The following is a 14,685-nucleotide window of genomic DNA, read 5'->3' on the forward strand; positions in this document are numbered from 1 at the left end:
TATTTATATATTTGGGATATTTCCTTTCTTTTTCCATATAATTGGGCTCATGTGCCTCGATTAGCCAATTCCTTAGCTGACTCTCTTGCTAGGAATGGGGTCTACCCTCCAATCTCTTATTGTAATAGGACCCCATCCTTCATGTTGTTGGTTCTCTCGCTTGTGCATTAATAAAACTCGGTTTTTCAACAAAAAAAAAAGGTGCAAGTGTTACTATTCAGCAACCAAAAAAATGTGTCCACAAATTTTACCTTTTTTGAGGATGCTCCCATTTTTATAATTTATTGAGTTTAGTACTTCTACGTCACTTGAAGTAGATGATTATGTACCTCAACTTATTGTAATAACATTTGGTAGTTGTTGATCTGCTGGCATTGAGGCTATTGCTGGTTTATAAACTTCCAAGGCCATCATAGAGGGACCTCCTCCACAAGCACTAGTGCCTTCTTCATCTGTAGTTCTTGAGGTAAGTGATCAACATTTGCCTGGTTCACTTTGTAAAGGAAGTTGACCTAGTACTCAACATGGTACTAAGCATCCCATTTCCAAGTTTGTTTTCTTTGATTCAATGTCTAGGTCCTTAAAAAAATTCTGCATTATCTTTGTTTTTTGGTTCTATTCCTTCTTCTAAACATGAAACCATGTGTTCTTCTAATTGGAAAAAGGCTATGGATACAGAGATGGAGGCATTACTTGATAGGGGCATGTGAACCTTATGTAAGCTACCACCAGTTGTTGCAATAGTTGGTAGTTGATGGTTTAATAGTGAAGTACAAGACTAATGGTTTTATAAAAAGATATAAATCTAGAGTTTTTGTCAAAAGGTATATGCACACCTATGGAGTTGATGTCTTTGAGTTTTTTTTCCAATTGCACTTTGCCCTCAATTCAAATATTGATTTTGTAGCTATCAATAAGTTTATATGGAGCTAGATACTGAGTATGTTACTCAAGGGAAGAAAGGGAAAATTTGTAAGCTATCTATAGTCTCATGTAGAATCTTAGAGTTTGGTTCAAACAATTTAGTCAAGTAGTTATAGCATTGGGGTTTTTGATAAGTTATTTTGACGACCCATTGTTTGTTTTGAAGATAACTTCTGGAGTTACAATATTGATTATATACATTGATGACATAGTTTTGTCGGGAAGTAATGTGAAAAGCATTGAAGAAGTCAAAGGATATCTTGTGAAACACTTTCAAACCAAGGATTTAGGTTCACTCAAGTATCTCCTTGGGATTGAGGTAGTAAGGAGTAAAACATGCGTTGTTTTGACACATAAAATATGTTATTGATACCCTTCATGAAAATAGGTTTTTGGGAGTGTGCTTGTTGAGATGCCTATAGATGTAAATCATAGTCTCCATGAAGATGATAGCGTTGAACTTAAAATAAAGACTATGCATAAAAGGTTAGTAGGCAAACTTATTTATACTATAGTATCACAATCTGATATATCATTTATAAGGATTGTGGTCAACCATTTTATGGAACATTGGAGGAAGATACAGTTGGAAACTGCACATGAGATATTACGATATTTGAAGGGAGCATCACCAAAAAAAGTATGAAAATGTTTTTTGGTAACTAAGTTGCAATATATATTGCCAGCAACCCTGTGTTCTATAAACGGACTAAACATGAAGATGTTGTAATGAGTGAAGTTGTAGTCACTTCCTATGTTAAATCTATGGATCAACTTGGTGATGTCTTTACTAAAGCATTGAAAAAGGCTATTTTGGTCGTTTGCCATGGTTATATGTCCCTCATAGGATAGAGGTTAGCTTATATTTATGCTAGAGTTATAAGATTAATTGTTTTTTATTCTGAGATGCAATTAGGGAGATATAAAAGTTTATATGTAGAGGGGCATATATCTTATTTGCTACCTCTTTTCTTAACCATGAATTTGGGGTTGTTTCCAAACCCTAACAACTACTGCTCTATTCGATGCAAAATAATATTTGTTGTAATCATCATTGATCAGGTGTACACTATTTATAGAATTACAACAGAGACTATAGGTGATTCCAACTCTACAATTTGAGTATGTCACTAATTCAATCACTTAAAATTTGAGTTTGTTTCTGTTTCAATTAGCTTTTATCTTTATCTCTATCAGAAACTTTCTTGTTTTTGTACAAGTGGAGTTCCAAAAGTAGTGTCTATACTTACAAGCTAAGGGGGTGTTTGGATGTAATTCGTTGCCCCACTCTCAGGACCTGTTTGTTTCTTTTTCTCAGCTTCTTGCATCTTGGTCGCTCTTGGTCTGTAAAGAATGACAGAACGGCCTCTCTGGCCAACAACGACCAATCCAGTTGCTACTTCTATTTAAACTTTAAGCTGATAATATTCCACAAGAGGTAATGAGCAACCTGCTGATGCTCTTTTGGTGTGTAGGTCAGAGAGAGAAATAACACTCAACTAACATTCCACTCACTTCATTTGTTCATCTTTGAACAACAAAATGTTAATCTACTTGTTATTATTATTGGTAAACTGGCATAGTTTCAATAGTTCCTGAACCAGAGACGGCTTATTATTGGTTTTGTGTAGTTGGCTTTATCAATTGAAGGTCAAGGAATTTCTAAAAGTAGATAAGTCTCATCTCTTCGATATTTTATCAAATACAAAGATTGCATCCTGCACAATTGAAAGACACTAGGTACTTCAACGGGGACTTCAGAATACTTCATAGGAGATAACTCTTATCATGTAATTCAAAATCTTATCTATTTGTAAACTATAAATATTTGTCTTCATGAATGTAAAACACGGTGAAAATATTTTCTTCCTTCTAATTATTTTATACAGTATGAGCGATCGATCTCTTTGAGCAATTCCTCTTCTCGTCGTTCCTCTCTAGAATCCCCTTTGAAAATTGTTCTCCTACATCTAGAGAGAGAAGGTTAGTTGTTCCTCTCTCCACCACTGTTGGTCATCGTGTCAGAAAAATTCAACGTCGTCTGTGGTTCTTGTTATCACCTTCGGTCAACCAACACTGTCGTCGACGGAACCATAAGCCAAGTAACTCACCCCGCCAACATCAACAAAACTTTTCGGGGACCACTCTTCACCGCCAATACGCCGTCTGTGACACCTACGAGCCAACACTGACACTCAACATCATCTCTACAATTGTTGAGCAGAGGAAAACCACCACAATCGTAGCTGTAGGCTCGCCACCATCGTAGTCGGATCCCGATGGCCGTCCAACACCGCTGCTTTTGCTGACACACATGCACAATAGTAAAATAAAATAAAAAATGTACGTTGCCCTTAGTAAATTCCACTTCAACGAGGTACAACATATTTCTCTCGGAGGTCTTCCAACTTGTCAAATGGAACTTATTCTTTCCTTGTTATCGGAATCTGTGTTCATGGCTAATGGTCGACACCAACCTTGACCCTACCTCAGACGTTACCAGTGATGTTGTGCACTTGGACACATAGTTCCACAGTGTATTGTCTTTAGTCAGATGTACCCAGTATTGTTACGACCGCCAGCTTCTTGCCCAACTCCTCAATGGCAACCATGCCCTTCGGCATAATGACAACCACAAACACATCTTACAACCACCACCTCTATTGGTGATTCTACTTGGCTTCTAGATAGGCGTAGGAGGTCTGCTCGTTCTTCTCTTTGACAATAAGAATTGGAGGTTTAGTTGAGGACAACGTGACAAGGGGCTGATTCTTCTCGACCTGGACAACTGAAATCACTCGTTCTTCTTCTGGTTGTTCAGTCGTGGAATAAAGGCCGGAGGAACTGCGATGAAGAGAAGTAGAAACGCACATACGAAGCCGAGGGAAGAGATATCTGGTTCGACATTGAAGAGGGCAAGCGAAAACTTCTGCTGGAGTGGACTGTCGGACGAGAAAACGGAGCAGAGGGCTCGCCCCAGCCAATGTAGAATCTGCAACCGCGGAATTCGTCGTTTTCTATTATCTTCAAAAACTATATTAAGAAAAACGAACCAGTGATCATCTGGGCGTTTGGTCTAGTGGTATGATTCTCGCTTCGGGTGCGAGAGGTCGCGAGTTCGATTCTCGCAACGCCCCTTTTTAAATTTTTGCAGCAAGTATACGATAAAATTGCCTCGAGGAATGTTAGAGTAAGAATGTTAGAAGCGTTAGGTGAACCTCAAGGAGAGAGAAAGAGAGAAAGTGAGCAAGAGCGAGTCGTCCCTGCAGCGAGTGCAGCTACATCTACCTGTTCCTTCTCCTGTCCACTCCCTTTTGGAAGGGTAGCTCTGAACATGTAAATGCATTAATGGCCTATCAGTTTTATTTAGCTAGTTAAAACTGAAACAGTAAATAGATCTACTCTGCTGCGTATGTTTCTTGTCCTTTTACGTTTAATTCCTTCGTTTGCTTGCTCTAATCCTACATTAGATACATGGCCCAAGTGATTGAAATCTTTGCTACAGCGACTCCAATCTGCATTTCGAGCTCTCTAAGTTAGCCGATTTATTAAGTGACAGTAAGAAGAAGCGGTAGCATCTCAGCATGAGGAATGCAGGTGTAGAAGAACCTCTGCTTCTGCTGGAAGCAGTTCATGGGGCCAGTGACGGCTCCTCCGACGCCTTCGAAGAGGTGCTACAGCTGAAGGCTCTGCCCGCGAGGTTGTGGGCAATGGCTACTCTATGGGAGTCGAAGCTCTTGTGGCGCCTTTCGGGCGCCTCCATCACCGTCTCCGTCTTCAACTTCATGCTTAGTCTGGCAACCCAGATGTTTGTAGGACAACTGGGTGCCTTGCAGCTAGCCGGAGCCTCCATAGCCAGCGTCGGAATTCAAGGTCTTGCATATGGGATAATGGTACTAGTCTTTAAATTAATCTCTCTTCGATCCTTTTCTCAATACCAAAGCTCTCATTTCCGTTTCTGTTTCGCTTCAGTTGGGGATGGCGAGTGCTGTACAGACAGTCTGCGGCCAAGCTTTCGGTGCCAAAAAGTATAGCTCCCTCGGGATCATCTGCCAGAAAGCCATCGTCCTTCATCTGGGTGCTGCAGTTCTCCTTTCATTTATCTACTGGTACTCAGGTTCGATTCTTCGAGCGATTGGCCAGACGTCAGAAATAGCAGAGGAAGGACAGGTATTTGCAAGGGGATTACTCCCCCAGCTGTACGCTTTTGCTCTCAACTGTCCCATGCAGAGGTTCCTGCAAGCGCAAAACATTGTCAATCCTCTGGCTTTCATTGCTGTGGGGGTTTTTCTCTTACATTTGGTGCTAACATGGTTGGCTGTGTTTGTTCTGAAATATGGACTTCTGGGAGCTGCTCTGACTTTGAGCTTATCATGGTGGATCCTGGTTCTTCTTACTGGCATGTACATTCTTCTGAGTCCATCCTGCAAGGAGAGTTGGTCAGGATTTTCTGCCAAGGCTTTCACAGGCCTCTGGTCTTACTTCAAATTGACAGTGGCTTCAGCTTGCATGCTCTGGTACGTTGAAGGAGCCCTTTGGAATCAAAATTTGTACATTTCTTTGTTTTTAATCTTTCAAATTTGTCCCATGGTGCAGCTTGGAAGTGTGGTACAATCAAGGGCTTGTTCTTATCTCAGGCTTCCTTCCTAATGCAGAAATCTCACTTGATTCCATTTCTATCTGGTAAGGATTCACTTCTGGTAATGCTCTTGCTGTATCTCTAATACTGATGATCTACATTCTGAAATGATCTTCATTCAAATCCAGAATTTCTATTGATTTTTATGAACTGAGCAGTTACGTTGTCTTTCTGCTTGATTCTTCACGTTGCAGTATGAATTATTGGAACTGGGATTTGCAGTTCATGTTGGGTCTGAGTACAGCAGCCAGGTATTCCATTTATCAAAACAAAACTTCATATTCGATAGGTGCGTTTAGTGTAAAGCTAATGGAAGAAATTAATCCGAGTTGCAGCATCCGAGTAGGGAACGAGCTCGGCGCCCGCCACCCAAAGGTGGCAAGGTTCTCGGTCATTGTCGTCGTCGTCACCTCCACCATCATCAGCTTAGTCTTCAGCGCAGTCGTGCTGATATTTCGGGGCCCTTTAAGCCGGGCTTTCACCAGTGATACAGAGGTGACGAAGGCAGTCTCTAGCCTGACGCCATTGCTTGCCGTCTCCATCTTTCTGAATGGAATTCAACCCATACTTTCAGGTGTGGCAATTGGGTGTGGATGGCAAGCAGTGGTGGCTTATGTAAACCTCGCGACTTACTACATTATTGGCTTCCCCGTTGGATGTGTTCTGGGTTTCAAGACGAGTCTCGGAGCTGCTGTAAGCAATCACTCTCCCTCCTCTCTCTCGAGCAAACATCACTCTCCCTCCTTCTCTCTCTCGAGCAAGACTATACCAAACATTGAACTCTTTATGGGTGATGCTTCTGGTTTCTGAGCAGGGGATATGGTGGGGAATGATGTTAGGGGTGCTGCTGCAGACGGTAATACTGATAATTCTAACAATCAGAACGAAGTGGGACGAAGAGGTCTGCAACTCTCTATTGTTTGCTTGAGATTTTCTTTTCCTGTCATTCCCCTCATATTTCTGTTTCATATAACACACGGGTGATCACATCATTCTGTTCTCCAGGTTGAAAAAGCAATTGATCGCTTGAAGAGTTCAGAAGAGGAAGCAAGCCTGGGCACATAAGAGGAAGAGAAGCACAGTAAGAAGAAGAAGAGGAAGCAAGCCGTCCTGGTTACCATTTGCTGTCATTTCTCTCTGAGGCTGTAGAAAATTGAAACGCTGGACAAAGGCTTAATTAATAAAAAAAATTATTATCTTATTGTCTTACGGTTGCAAATTGGCATCCATTAATGAAAAATAAAAGTTCAAGGAGGGGTATGGTGAAATCCATAATCAATGGAAACCCACAGTACCAACAAATACCAGCAGGCCTCGCCCACCTTCCATAAATTCCAAAAAAATTGAAGGCTCTTGTCTTAATTTGTGCGACTTGAATCATGTGAAGGCTCCACCTCCAGCATGGTGACATTCATATTTTATCCGATTCCTCCTCCCTCCATGAAAACACCTCCACTCGTTCTCTTCTTCCATCTCCTCCTTCGTACAGCTTTCTTTCTCACCGGCATTGTCTTTGATGGCTCCCCGCGAGTACATCAACGTATTCGTCGCTTTCTTCCTCTTCCTCTTCTTACTGTGCTTCTCTGGCTTCAATGCCTGTAACGAAGCGGATAAATCTGCTCTTCTCGCATTCAAGGCGAAGATCACCTACGACCCATCTGATCTCCTGGGGACATGGAGCCTGTCGTCCGACTGCTGCACTAGTTGGGACGGAGTTGCGTGTGATGCTGTCGGAAGGGTGGTTAATCTCTCCCGTCCGGGGGTTTTCTCCGACCCCGACAACGTTCCCGTGGAGACATTTATGGTCGGAACTTTGTCGCCTTCGCTTGGGGACCTCGCCTCTCTACAGTTGTTGGATCTTAGTAACCTTAAATACTTGCAGGGGCGCGTTCCGCCGGAGCTGGGAAAGCTCTCTCGCTTGATGACCCTTTTACTGTATTCTAACAATTTGACTGATCCGATTCCCTCCACGTTCAGCAACCTCCTCAGCCTCGATAAACTCTCGCTCAGATCGAATTCCCTCTCTGGTATCCTACCCGCCTCGGTTTTTAAATCTCTCACCTCCCTCTCGATGCTGGACTTGTCGACGAACTTCCTCTTCGGAGAGATTCCAGCGACAATCGGCAGACTGGCGAGTCTTACTCACCTTGACTTCCGTGGGAATAAACTGTCAGGTGGCATCCCCTCGGGCGTCGGCAGATTGAGAAATCTACGTAATCTCGATCTCTCCGAAAACGAGCTGACAGGAAGCATTCCTTCATCCATGGGCGAGCTTTCTAACTTGGTATATCTCGATTTGAAGCGGAATCGTCTTACCGGAAGCATCCCAGATTCCATCTCAAAAATGGTTTCTCTTCGATACTTGTCCCTGTCGGAAAACCGTCTCAGCGGCGGCTTGACGCCAGCCATTGGAGCACTCTCCAGTATCCGAACCATAATCCTCGAGAAGAATTGGCTTACAGGAAGCATTCCACCCACCATCGGTAACCTCACCGCGCTCGCCGGAATGTTCTTCTCCAACAACCGGTTTACGGGTAAAATTCCGTCGACGGTCGGAAATCTAACAAATCTCCTGACGCTGGACCTCTCCAAGAACCACCTCTCCGGAAAAGTTCCCGGCGAGCTAGCCAAACTGCACGAGCTCCAGACACTCGACCTGTCCTTCAACCCGCTGCGTCTCGGGCGCGTGCCAGCGTGGCTCGCGGAAGTAAATCTCTTTCGTCTCAGTTTAGCTGGGACCGGGCTGGTGGGCCATCTTCCTACCTGGCTATCCTCATCGTCCATTTCCGTCCTCGATCTATCAAGCAACCGATTAGTCGGTAGATTGCCGAGATGGATCGGGAATATGACCGAGCTTTCGTACCTCAACCTCTCTAACAATAAATTCCACGCAGCAATCCCGATGGAGTTCAGAAACCTTTCTCTTCTAATGGACCTGGATCTCCACTCGAACAGATTCACGGGCCACCTCTGGCCCATATTCACCAAAAGGACACAATACCCATTGGGACAGTTCTTCTCTCTCGATCTCTCCTCGAATCTGTTCGCTGGTCCGTTACAGGAGAGCGTCGGAGCTAGCCCGGCAATGGCGTCGGTTGAGAGCCTCATACTTTCGCACAACCCCTTAGACGGGCGGATCCCCAAGTCACTCGGGGATTTGCCGGAGCTTCGAGTGGTGGAACTCGCCAGTAACAGGCTGTCAGGCGCGATACCGCGGGAGCTGAGCGAATGTAAGTATTTGTGGAAGATTGCTTTATCGGATAACAATCTGAGTGGGAGGATACCTGAGGAAGTGATTAACATGGAGAGTCTTGAAGAGTTTGATGTATCGAAGAACGGTTTGAAGGGTCAAATCCCGGCACATAATCTGAGTTTTCCGGCGGCTTTTTTCAGTGATAACCCGGACCTGTGTGGTGCTCCACTGCCTCCATGCAAGCATAAAGAATAGAGGAGATGAATCTGGTTCATCCAAGTAACTGTCGATTAAACTAATCAAAAGTCTAATATGTACAAATATGATAAGTTTGTTTAAGAGAGTTTGATCCAGTTATGAGGAGAATATAATGAGCAACCTGTTAAACATGGTGGAGGGCACACGGTAGCATGGCCTCCCTTCCACCCACCTTAATACCCAAAATGTGAAATTCCTTAAAAAATTGTCACCCATGATGCCTACTTTCCATATCTGTTCCCTTCACCTTCCCAAAATTCTCATGGTGGTCCTTAAAAGCTTCAAAGCTCGTCCTTTAGCCAGCAAGCATTAAAGAACTCATGAATCCATGAATCCCCCATAAGCCTCAGTCCCTACAGAATAACTTCCTCACATCAAAATCACAGATGCATCTAGAGAGAACACATTGGCCCTCCCATGATTCCCACTTGCCACTAATAACAAAAACCGATCCTGTATTTTTGGTGAAATGAGCTCATCCATGTTGTCACCTTTGTGACTTGTGAGCCTCCACAAGAACATGCACAAAATATAAATATAAACAACCACCGAATCAAAGCTGCAACCATTTGACTTTTCCAGCCTGCTAAGGACAAATTAGCCCTTTTTAGTTGAGCTGTTCAGACTGTGCCCATTAACTTGGTCCAAGGCTTGTCTTCCTGAAGACAGTTTTTTAGGGTTCAGGGTTTGAAACCAAAATCAAAACTTATTCCAACAGTGGAATCAAATAATGTAGGACTTGGTTTTAGATCTTGGAGATGATTCACATGGTTTTAATATTGAATCCGTACAGTCTGGGTTAGACTAGATGATTCACATGGTTTTAATATTGAATCCGTACATTCTGGATTAGACTGGTAGTTAAATAATTTGAAAGTGGCTTGAAGATGCAATGAACATGAGATTACCTGCAGAGCCTTTTAAATAAACAAGTGTAAAGGTATTTCAGGATCTTAATCAAAGTAAACAATTTTGGAAGCTGGGATGTCTCTTTGATTGAAAAAAAAGTTAAAAATCAAATAGCTTTGGATGCCCTTCAGTTGGGAGAAAACCAGAGGGGCCTGTGAAATAAGCTATTGCAAGGAAAATTTACCCCACAAAGCAACCTGAGTGAATTAGCATAACTATATGAAATACAAGCATGACACTTTTTAGGGGAGGAGTCTGTTTCTCTCCCACTGGATATAACTAGAGAACAAGCAATGGAAATATGAGATAGAATCAGAGTAGTTCAACTTTGCTATTGTCAATGAACAGAATTTTTTTTTACTTCTACCATATGAAAAGGGATTTAGGAGCATACATTCATGTTAAACCAACCTGAATGGATATCTATGAGTCTGTTTGTATCTCATAGAATAGCAAGTCTTGACCAGTTTGATAACTGGAAAGGATTTTAATTCTTCAGGGACTCTGTCACATGTTTTATGGATTTAGATATGAACACTGGCGACAAAGCTCACATGCAATTCATTCTAGAGACAGTGCAAAGCACAGCCTTTTCTCATATTCTATGTTCTACCTTATTTAAGATGACTATGAGCTCCTAAAAAGAAGTATATTGCAGGGCAAACTACACTTCCCCATGATCCACGTTCAAGTCTGGAATTTCTTGAGAAATGGTCAGTTTCTCAAGCAATCACGTACTTGTTGGCTTCCAATCTCCTAAACCCCAAGAGATATTTCAAGAAAACCTTATTCAATCCAGGCAAAGCATGGGTGCCTTCGTCCTGGGACCACTACCTTTTCTTAGGCCTTTCATCAAACATGATACATGCGATGAACAGTTCCCACTGCCATAAAAAGGATGAAGCAACCGCCATCAGTCTGCCCATAACTCGACAAAAGAATAGAAAAGAAAAGAAAAAAAAAAAAAAAGGAACCTCCAGAAGATTCATTTTGAGTCTTTTTTTTAGTAAAGCCCAGAAGCCATTTAACTCTCTCTCGCACTCTGCTTCCTACAAACGCCACTTCTCTTTCCCAGCAAAAAGATCATTAAATTCCCCAATGAACACCCACCCATACCCCAATTTGCAGAAAGGGATAGACCCAGTTCAATTTGGAAGTGTCTTTACTCGATTCTCATCGCTCTGCAACTCCTCTAAGACCTCTTCTCCAGCTCCCTCCTATAGCTAGCCTGATGGTTGCGTCTTGTCTGTCTTTATTGTGATGGGGTGATAATTAAACCAATCCTACCAAAAAGCCATAAACTGTACAAAGACAAAATTTCAAGCGGGTTTCTGGAGAAAACTTGAGTAAAACGAAGCCAATGAAGATGAACAGTGCGTACCATGAGTCGCTTCCATCCATTTTCTCGGAAATGGAGTGACAATTTCGCTTTGAAGACGAAAATATGGACTGCTCCAGTGTGAGTCACCGCATGAACTACCAAACTTCTGCCGGTTTTTTGGACTGGTGAGTCTGGTGTTGATTATTAAAAGAAGAAAATTCACAGAAAACCAGCTGTCTTATGTAATTGAAAATGTATGTGACCATCGCAGCAGCAGAACTCAAAAGTCTAAAAACTTCGAAAAAAATGTGCTTGTTTCAGTTGCAATGGATTTGGATTCCATATATTCTAAAAGGGTTCATAGAATTTAAGGTTGTAATTTGACCCGAATGTATGAAGACGGAAAATAACATCTTTGATCTGCATAAGAGTATTTCTTGTTACCCATTAATCGAATAAAGATAGAACTACTTCACAATTTTTAGTCTCTTCTCCATGAAAATTTAAGAGAAAAAAACCTAATTTACATAATATTGATACTCTATATTAATTTAATTAAGAATTTTAGAAATCAAACTGATCTGTGGCTCTAATTCAAAAACCTTGAATAAATCTTTTAATTTATAAACATCAAGTCCGGATGTTGTTCTGATTGAAGAAATTGAAGCAGAGAAGCCATGATTGTTTCACATCAACCACACCAATTACTGAAATAGAAAACTTAAACCCAAACGAATAAAGGAAAATTTAGCTTAAATCTTACAATTGATAGAATAAATCCTTCGTTTTTTGTTTATTGCCAGTGAATTAAGCTGCAGTGAGTATAGGGGTACGGAGCAATCCCCTGTAGCAGAAACCAGAACACATTCTAGAAAGCGTGCCGACCATTGTGGGTGTCGACTACACCTCCAAATCGACGAATTCGGAACTCGAGAGCATAAAATCCCCGTCTCTCATGGCTACTTACTACAGAATTCGTATTTTATTCCTTCCCATCATTTTTTTTATTGATGATCTGTACATGTGCATCTCCTTCCCTTCTTCCTTAAATTCTCCATTCCCTCTCACGTTTTGCCCGCTCCCCTCATCGTCGTCTTCCCCGGCGGCTTCGGATGATGAAGATCCAGTGCGACGTTTGCAGTAAGCAGGAAGCTTCTCTGTTCTGCGTCGCCGACGAGGCGGCTCTCTGTGACGCCTGTGACCTCCGTATTCACCGAGCTAACAAGCTCGCCGGGAAGCACCAGCGGTTTTCTTTCCATCAACCGTCTTCCTGCAAGGAAACCCCCCGCTGCGATGTCTGCCAGGTGAGCGACCGAATTGATCGTGTTTTCAAAGGAAAAAATGGAGACCCAGTTTCTGAATTTGATTGTTTTGGTTGATGAACTGCTCATTTGGAAGAGAGAAATGAAAATTTTCAGGAGAGACGGGCTTTTCTGTTCTGTCAAGAAGACCGGGCGATTCTCTGCAGGGACTGCGACGTTCCCATTCACACGGCCAACGAGCACACCCGGAAGCATAACAGGTTTCTTCTTACTGGCGTGAAGCTATCTCTTGCTTGCAGTACCTCGTCGGATGAAGCTTCTTCGGAGGTGGCGAAAGAGAAGAAACCGAGCGCGACGGCGGGTATGCAAGATGCCGCCGTCGAGCCCGTCGTCTCGGGTGAGAGCAACAGTCTGGAAACCAGCAGCATCTCGGAGTACCTGATCGAGACCTTGCCTGGGTGGCATGTGGAGGATTTTCTTGACTCATCCCCGACGGACGGTTTGTGTAAGGTTGCAGCGATACTTTTTTGTCCTTCGACAGTACAATATCACAGTCCTCTTCTGTCTTCTTTTTCCTCAGAAATTTCTTTTTTGGAGTTTATGTTGTAATTATTGTAATTATATGCAGAGCAACGATGATCTACTTCCATTTCTGGAGGTGGCTTCCGAATCAGAGATGGGTTTCGTCTCCGACAACGTCCCGTTCGGCATTCCTCAAGTACCCCATTTCTGCCCATACCCGGCTGTCTATTCTGGGCTTCTCATCGGAGACACCACCAAGCAAGTTAACAATCCCAAGAACAGCCGCCGGTGGAGTGAAGATTTTCTCGCTGTCCCTCAAATCAGTACCCCGTCCAAGAGACATCGTCCTCTTTTCCGGTGAAAATCGCCAGCAACAGAAGCCTCCGTTGACATGCTCTTTACTTCATTTTCTTTCTTTTTTTCCAATTATGTACATATTAGCTTTAAATCAGCAATGTTACCCCTTTTACTCCCCCTCTCCGAGAACGAAGACAACGATGAAAACTAAAAAAAAAAAAAAACTATTAAATCAAATAAGAGGGAAAAAAATCATTCGGATTTCCTCAATTTCCCCTTCGTGATTAATCACACCCGTGCGTCATTAATCGGCATCGTTCTCCGATGGTCGTTTTTCCTACTTTTTGGTCTCTGGGCGCTATTTCCTGCAACAGTGACAATCACCTTCCATGGCGTGGTCACCATTAAAGAAAATTTCTCGGAAAAAAAAAGAAAAAAAGGCGTGCCGGCGGTGCCGCTGCATGGGCTTTCCCAGTTGTCTTCCCACCGCAGAACGCGCCGACTGGGAACTGTCACTCTGTCGGTCATTTACGATAAGTCGTGAAAGTAAAAGAGTAAGATTCGGTGTCAACTTCCATGAAAATGGAATCATTCGCCTGGGGAAATCGTAAAATTCGCATCGATTTGTATCGTAATCCTGAAGATTTTCTTAGTACGGGAGCAGAAGACGGATCTGGCCTGGAATGCACGAAGCAAGGAGCGTCGGAATTCGCACAGTAAGGACACGACTGCTCCCTGTTCGTCAGAGCTCTGGAAGTGGGGCGTTCTGGTTGTCTTTCTTCAGTTCTCGCTCTGTAATATCATTTCTAAAATAAAAATTATTGTTTTTAATAATTTAATTTACTTTGTAAATATTATATAATAAAAAATATAATGATTGACTCATCTTAAATATTTAATATATTTTATTATCGGGTAATAAATATTTCTTTTTTTATTTTCTATGGGATTCCACACCTACCTGCAAATATTTAATATCTTTTTATATTAAAATTTAATAATATTTTATATGAAGACGGTGAAATAAATATTTATGAATAAATTATAAATAAATATAAACTCTAACGAGTTTGTTGAGTTGGGTCCAAAACCCATCCCAAAACAATTAGTCAACTTAGAAAATTTTTTTATCAATTAATAAACTTAAATATTTATATTCACTGATCTACATCGGACTATTCCTTAATTCTCTTTCACGTGTAAACCCTCTTTTTGTGGCTCTACAAGTTAATAATTTAGGAGAAACAGTTTAATTGTACGCCCTCTTTTGTGGCTCTACAAGTAGATAGTTTAAGTATAGGCCCTCTTTTGTGACTCTACAATTAGGTAATTTAGGTATAGACTCATGTATGAGTACCCA

General features: G+C 42.1%; 3 protein-coding genes and 1 non-coding gene across 4 annotated transcripts; all 4 read left to right on the plus strand.

The window, feature by feature from the left end:
* Positions 1 to 3,989: 3,989 nt before the first annotated feature.
* Positions 3,990 to 4,061, plus strand: TRNAP-CGG (transfer RNA proline (anticodon CGG)). Its single transcript has one exon. It is a non-coding gene; the product is annotated as a tRNA-Pro (tRNA).
* Positions 4,062 to 4,482: 421 nt separating this feature from the next.
* Positions 4,483 to 6,764, plus strand: LOC137943997 (protein DETOXIFICATION 41). The gene is made up of 7 exons (XM_068789482.1): positions 4,483 to 4,817; positions 4,897 to 5,441; positions 5,521 to 5,607; positions 5,758 to 5,814; positions 5,899 to 6,256; positions 6,378 to 6,464; positions 6,569 to 6,764. The coding sequence occupies exons 1-7, from the start codon at positions 4,509 to 4,511 to the stop codon at positions 6,626 to 6,628; spliced, it is 1,503 nt and encodes a 500-aa protein (XP_068645583.1). The 5' UTR covers positions 4,483 to 4,508; the 3' UTR covers positions 6,629 to 6,764.
* Positions 6,765 to 7,053: 289 nt separating this feature from the next.
* On the plus strand, positions 7,054 to 9,075 carry LOC137943996 (LRR receptor-like serine/threonine-protein kinase RGI5). Its single transcript, XM_068789481.1, has one exon. It carries the CDS (start codon positions 7,080 to 7,082, stop codon positions 9,009 to 9,011), a length of 1,932 nt encoding a protein of 643 aa, XP_068645582.1. The 5' UTR covers positions 7,054 to 7,079; the 3' UTR covers positions 9,012 to 9,075.
* Positions 9,076 to 12,290: 3,215 nt separating this feature from the next.
* Positions 12,291 to 13,592, plus strand: LOC137944702 (B-box zinc finger protein 21-like). Its single transcript, XM_068790422.1, has 3 exons — positions 12,291 to 12,548; positions 12,663 to 13,016; positions 13,135 to 13,592. Exons 1-3 carry the CDS (start codon positions 12,357 to 12,359, stop codon positions 13,387 to 13,389), a joined length of 801 nt encoding a protein of 266 aa, XP_068646523.1. The 5' UTR covers positions 12,291 to 12,356; the 3' UTR covers positions 13,390 to 13,592.
* Positions 13,593 to 14,685: the final 1,093 nt, after the last annotated feature.

Source organism: Aristolochia californica, unplaced genomic scaffold (genome assembly GCF_029961685.1).
Source record: "Aristolochia californica isolate CCGP_79_NKW_82.1479 unplaced genomic scaffold, dmAriCali1.0.hap1 SCAF_11, whole genome shotgun sequence".
Taxonomy (NCBI): Eukaryota; Viridiplantae; Streptophyta; class Magnoliopsida; order Piperales; family Aristolochiaceae; genus Aristolochia; species Aristolochia californica.

Excerpts from the sequence above, each read along its gene's own strand:
- LOC137943997 (XM_068789482.1), top strand. The coding sequence starts at position 4,509 with ATGAGGAATGCAGGTGTAGAAGAACCTCTGCTTCTGCTGGAAGCAGTT. Across the intron at positions 5,442-5,520 it reads GCTTCAGCTTGCATGCTCTG|CTTGGAAGTGTGGTACAATC; the intron begins GTACGTTGAAGG and ends CCCATGGTGCAG. Across the intron at positions 5,608-5,757 it reads CTTGATTCCATTTCTATCTG|TATGAATTATTGGAACTGGG; the intron begins GTAAGGATTCAC and ends TTCACGTTGCAG.
- LOC137943996 (XM_068789481.1), top strand. The coding sequence starts at position 7,080 with ATGGCTCCCCGCGAGTACATCAACGTATTCGTCGCTTTCTTCCTCTTC.
- LOC137944702 (XM_068790422.1), top strand. The coding sequence starts at position 12,357 with ATGATGAAGATCCAGTGCGACGTTTGCAGTAAGCAGGAAGCTTCTCTG. Across the intron at positions 12,549-12,662 it reads CCCGCTGCGATGTCTGCCAG|GAGAGACGGGCTTTTCTGTT; the intron begins GTGAGCGACCGA and ends GAAAATTTTCAG. Across the intron at positions 13,017-13,134 it reads CGACGGACGGTTTGTGTAAG|AGCAACGATGATCTACTTCC; the intron begins GTTGCAGCGATA and ends AATTATATGCAG.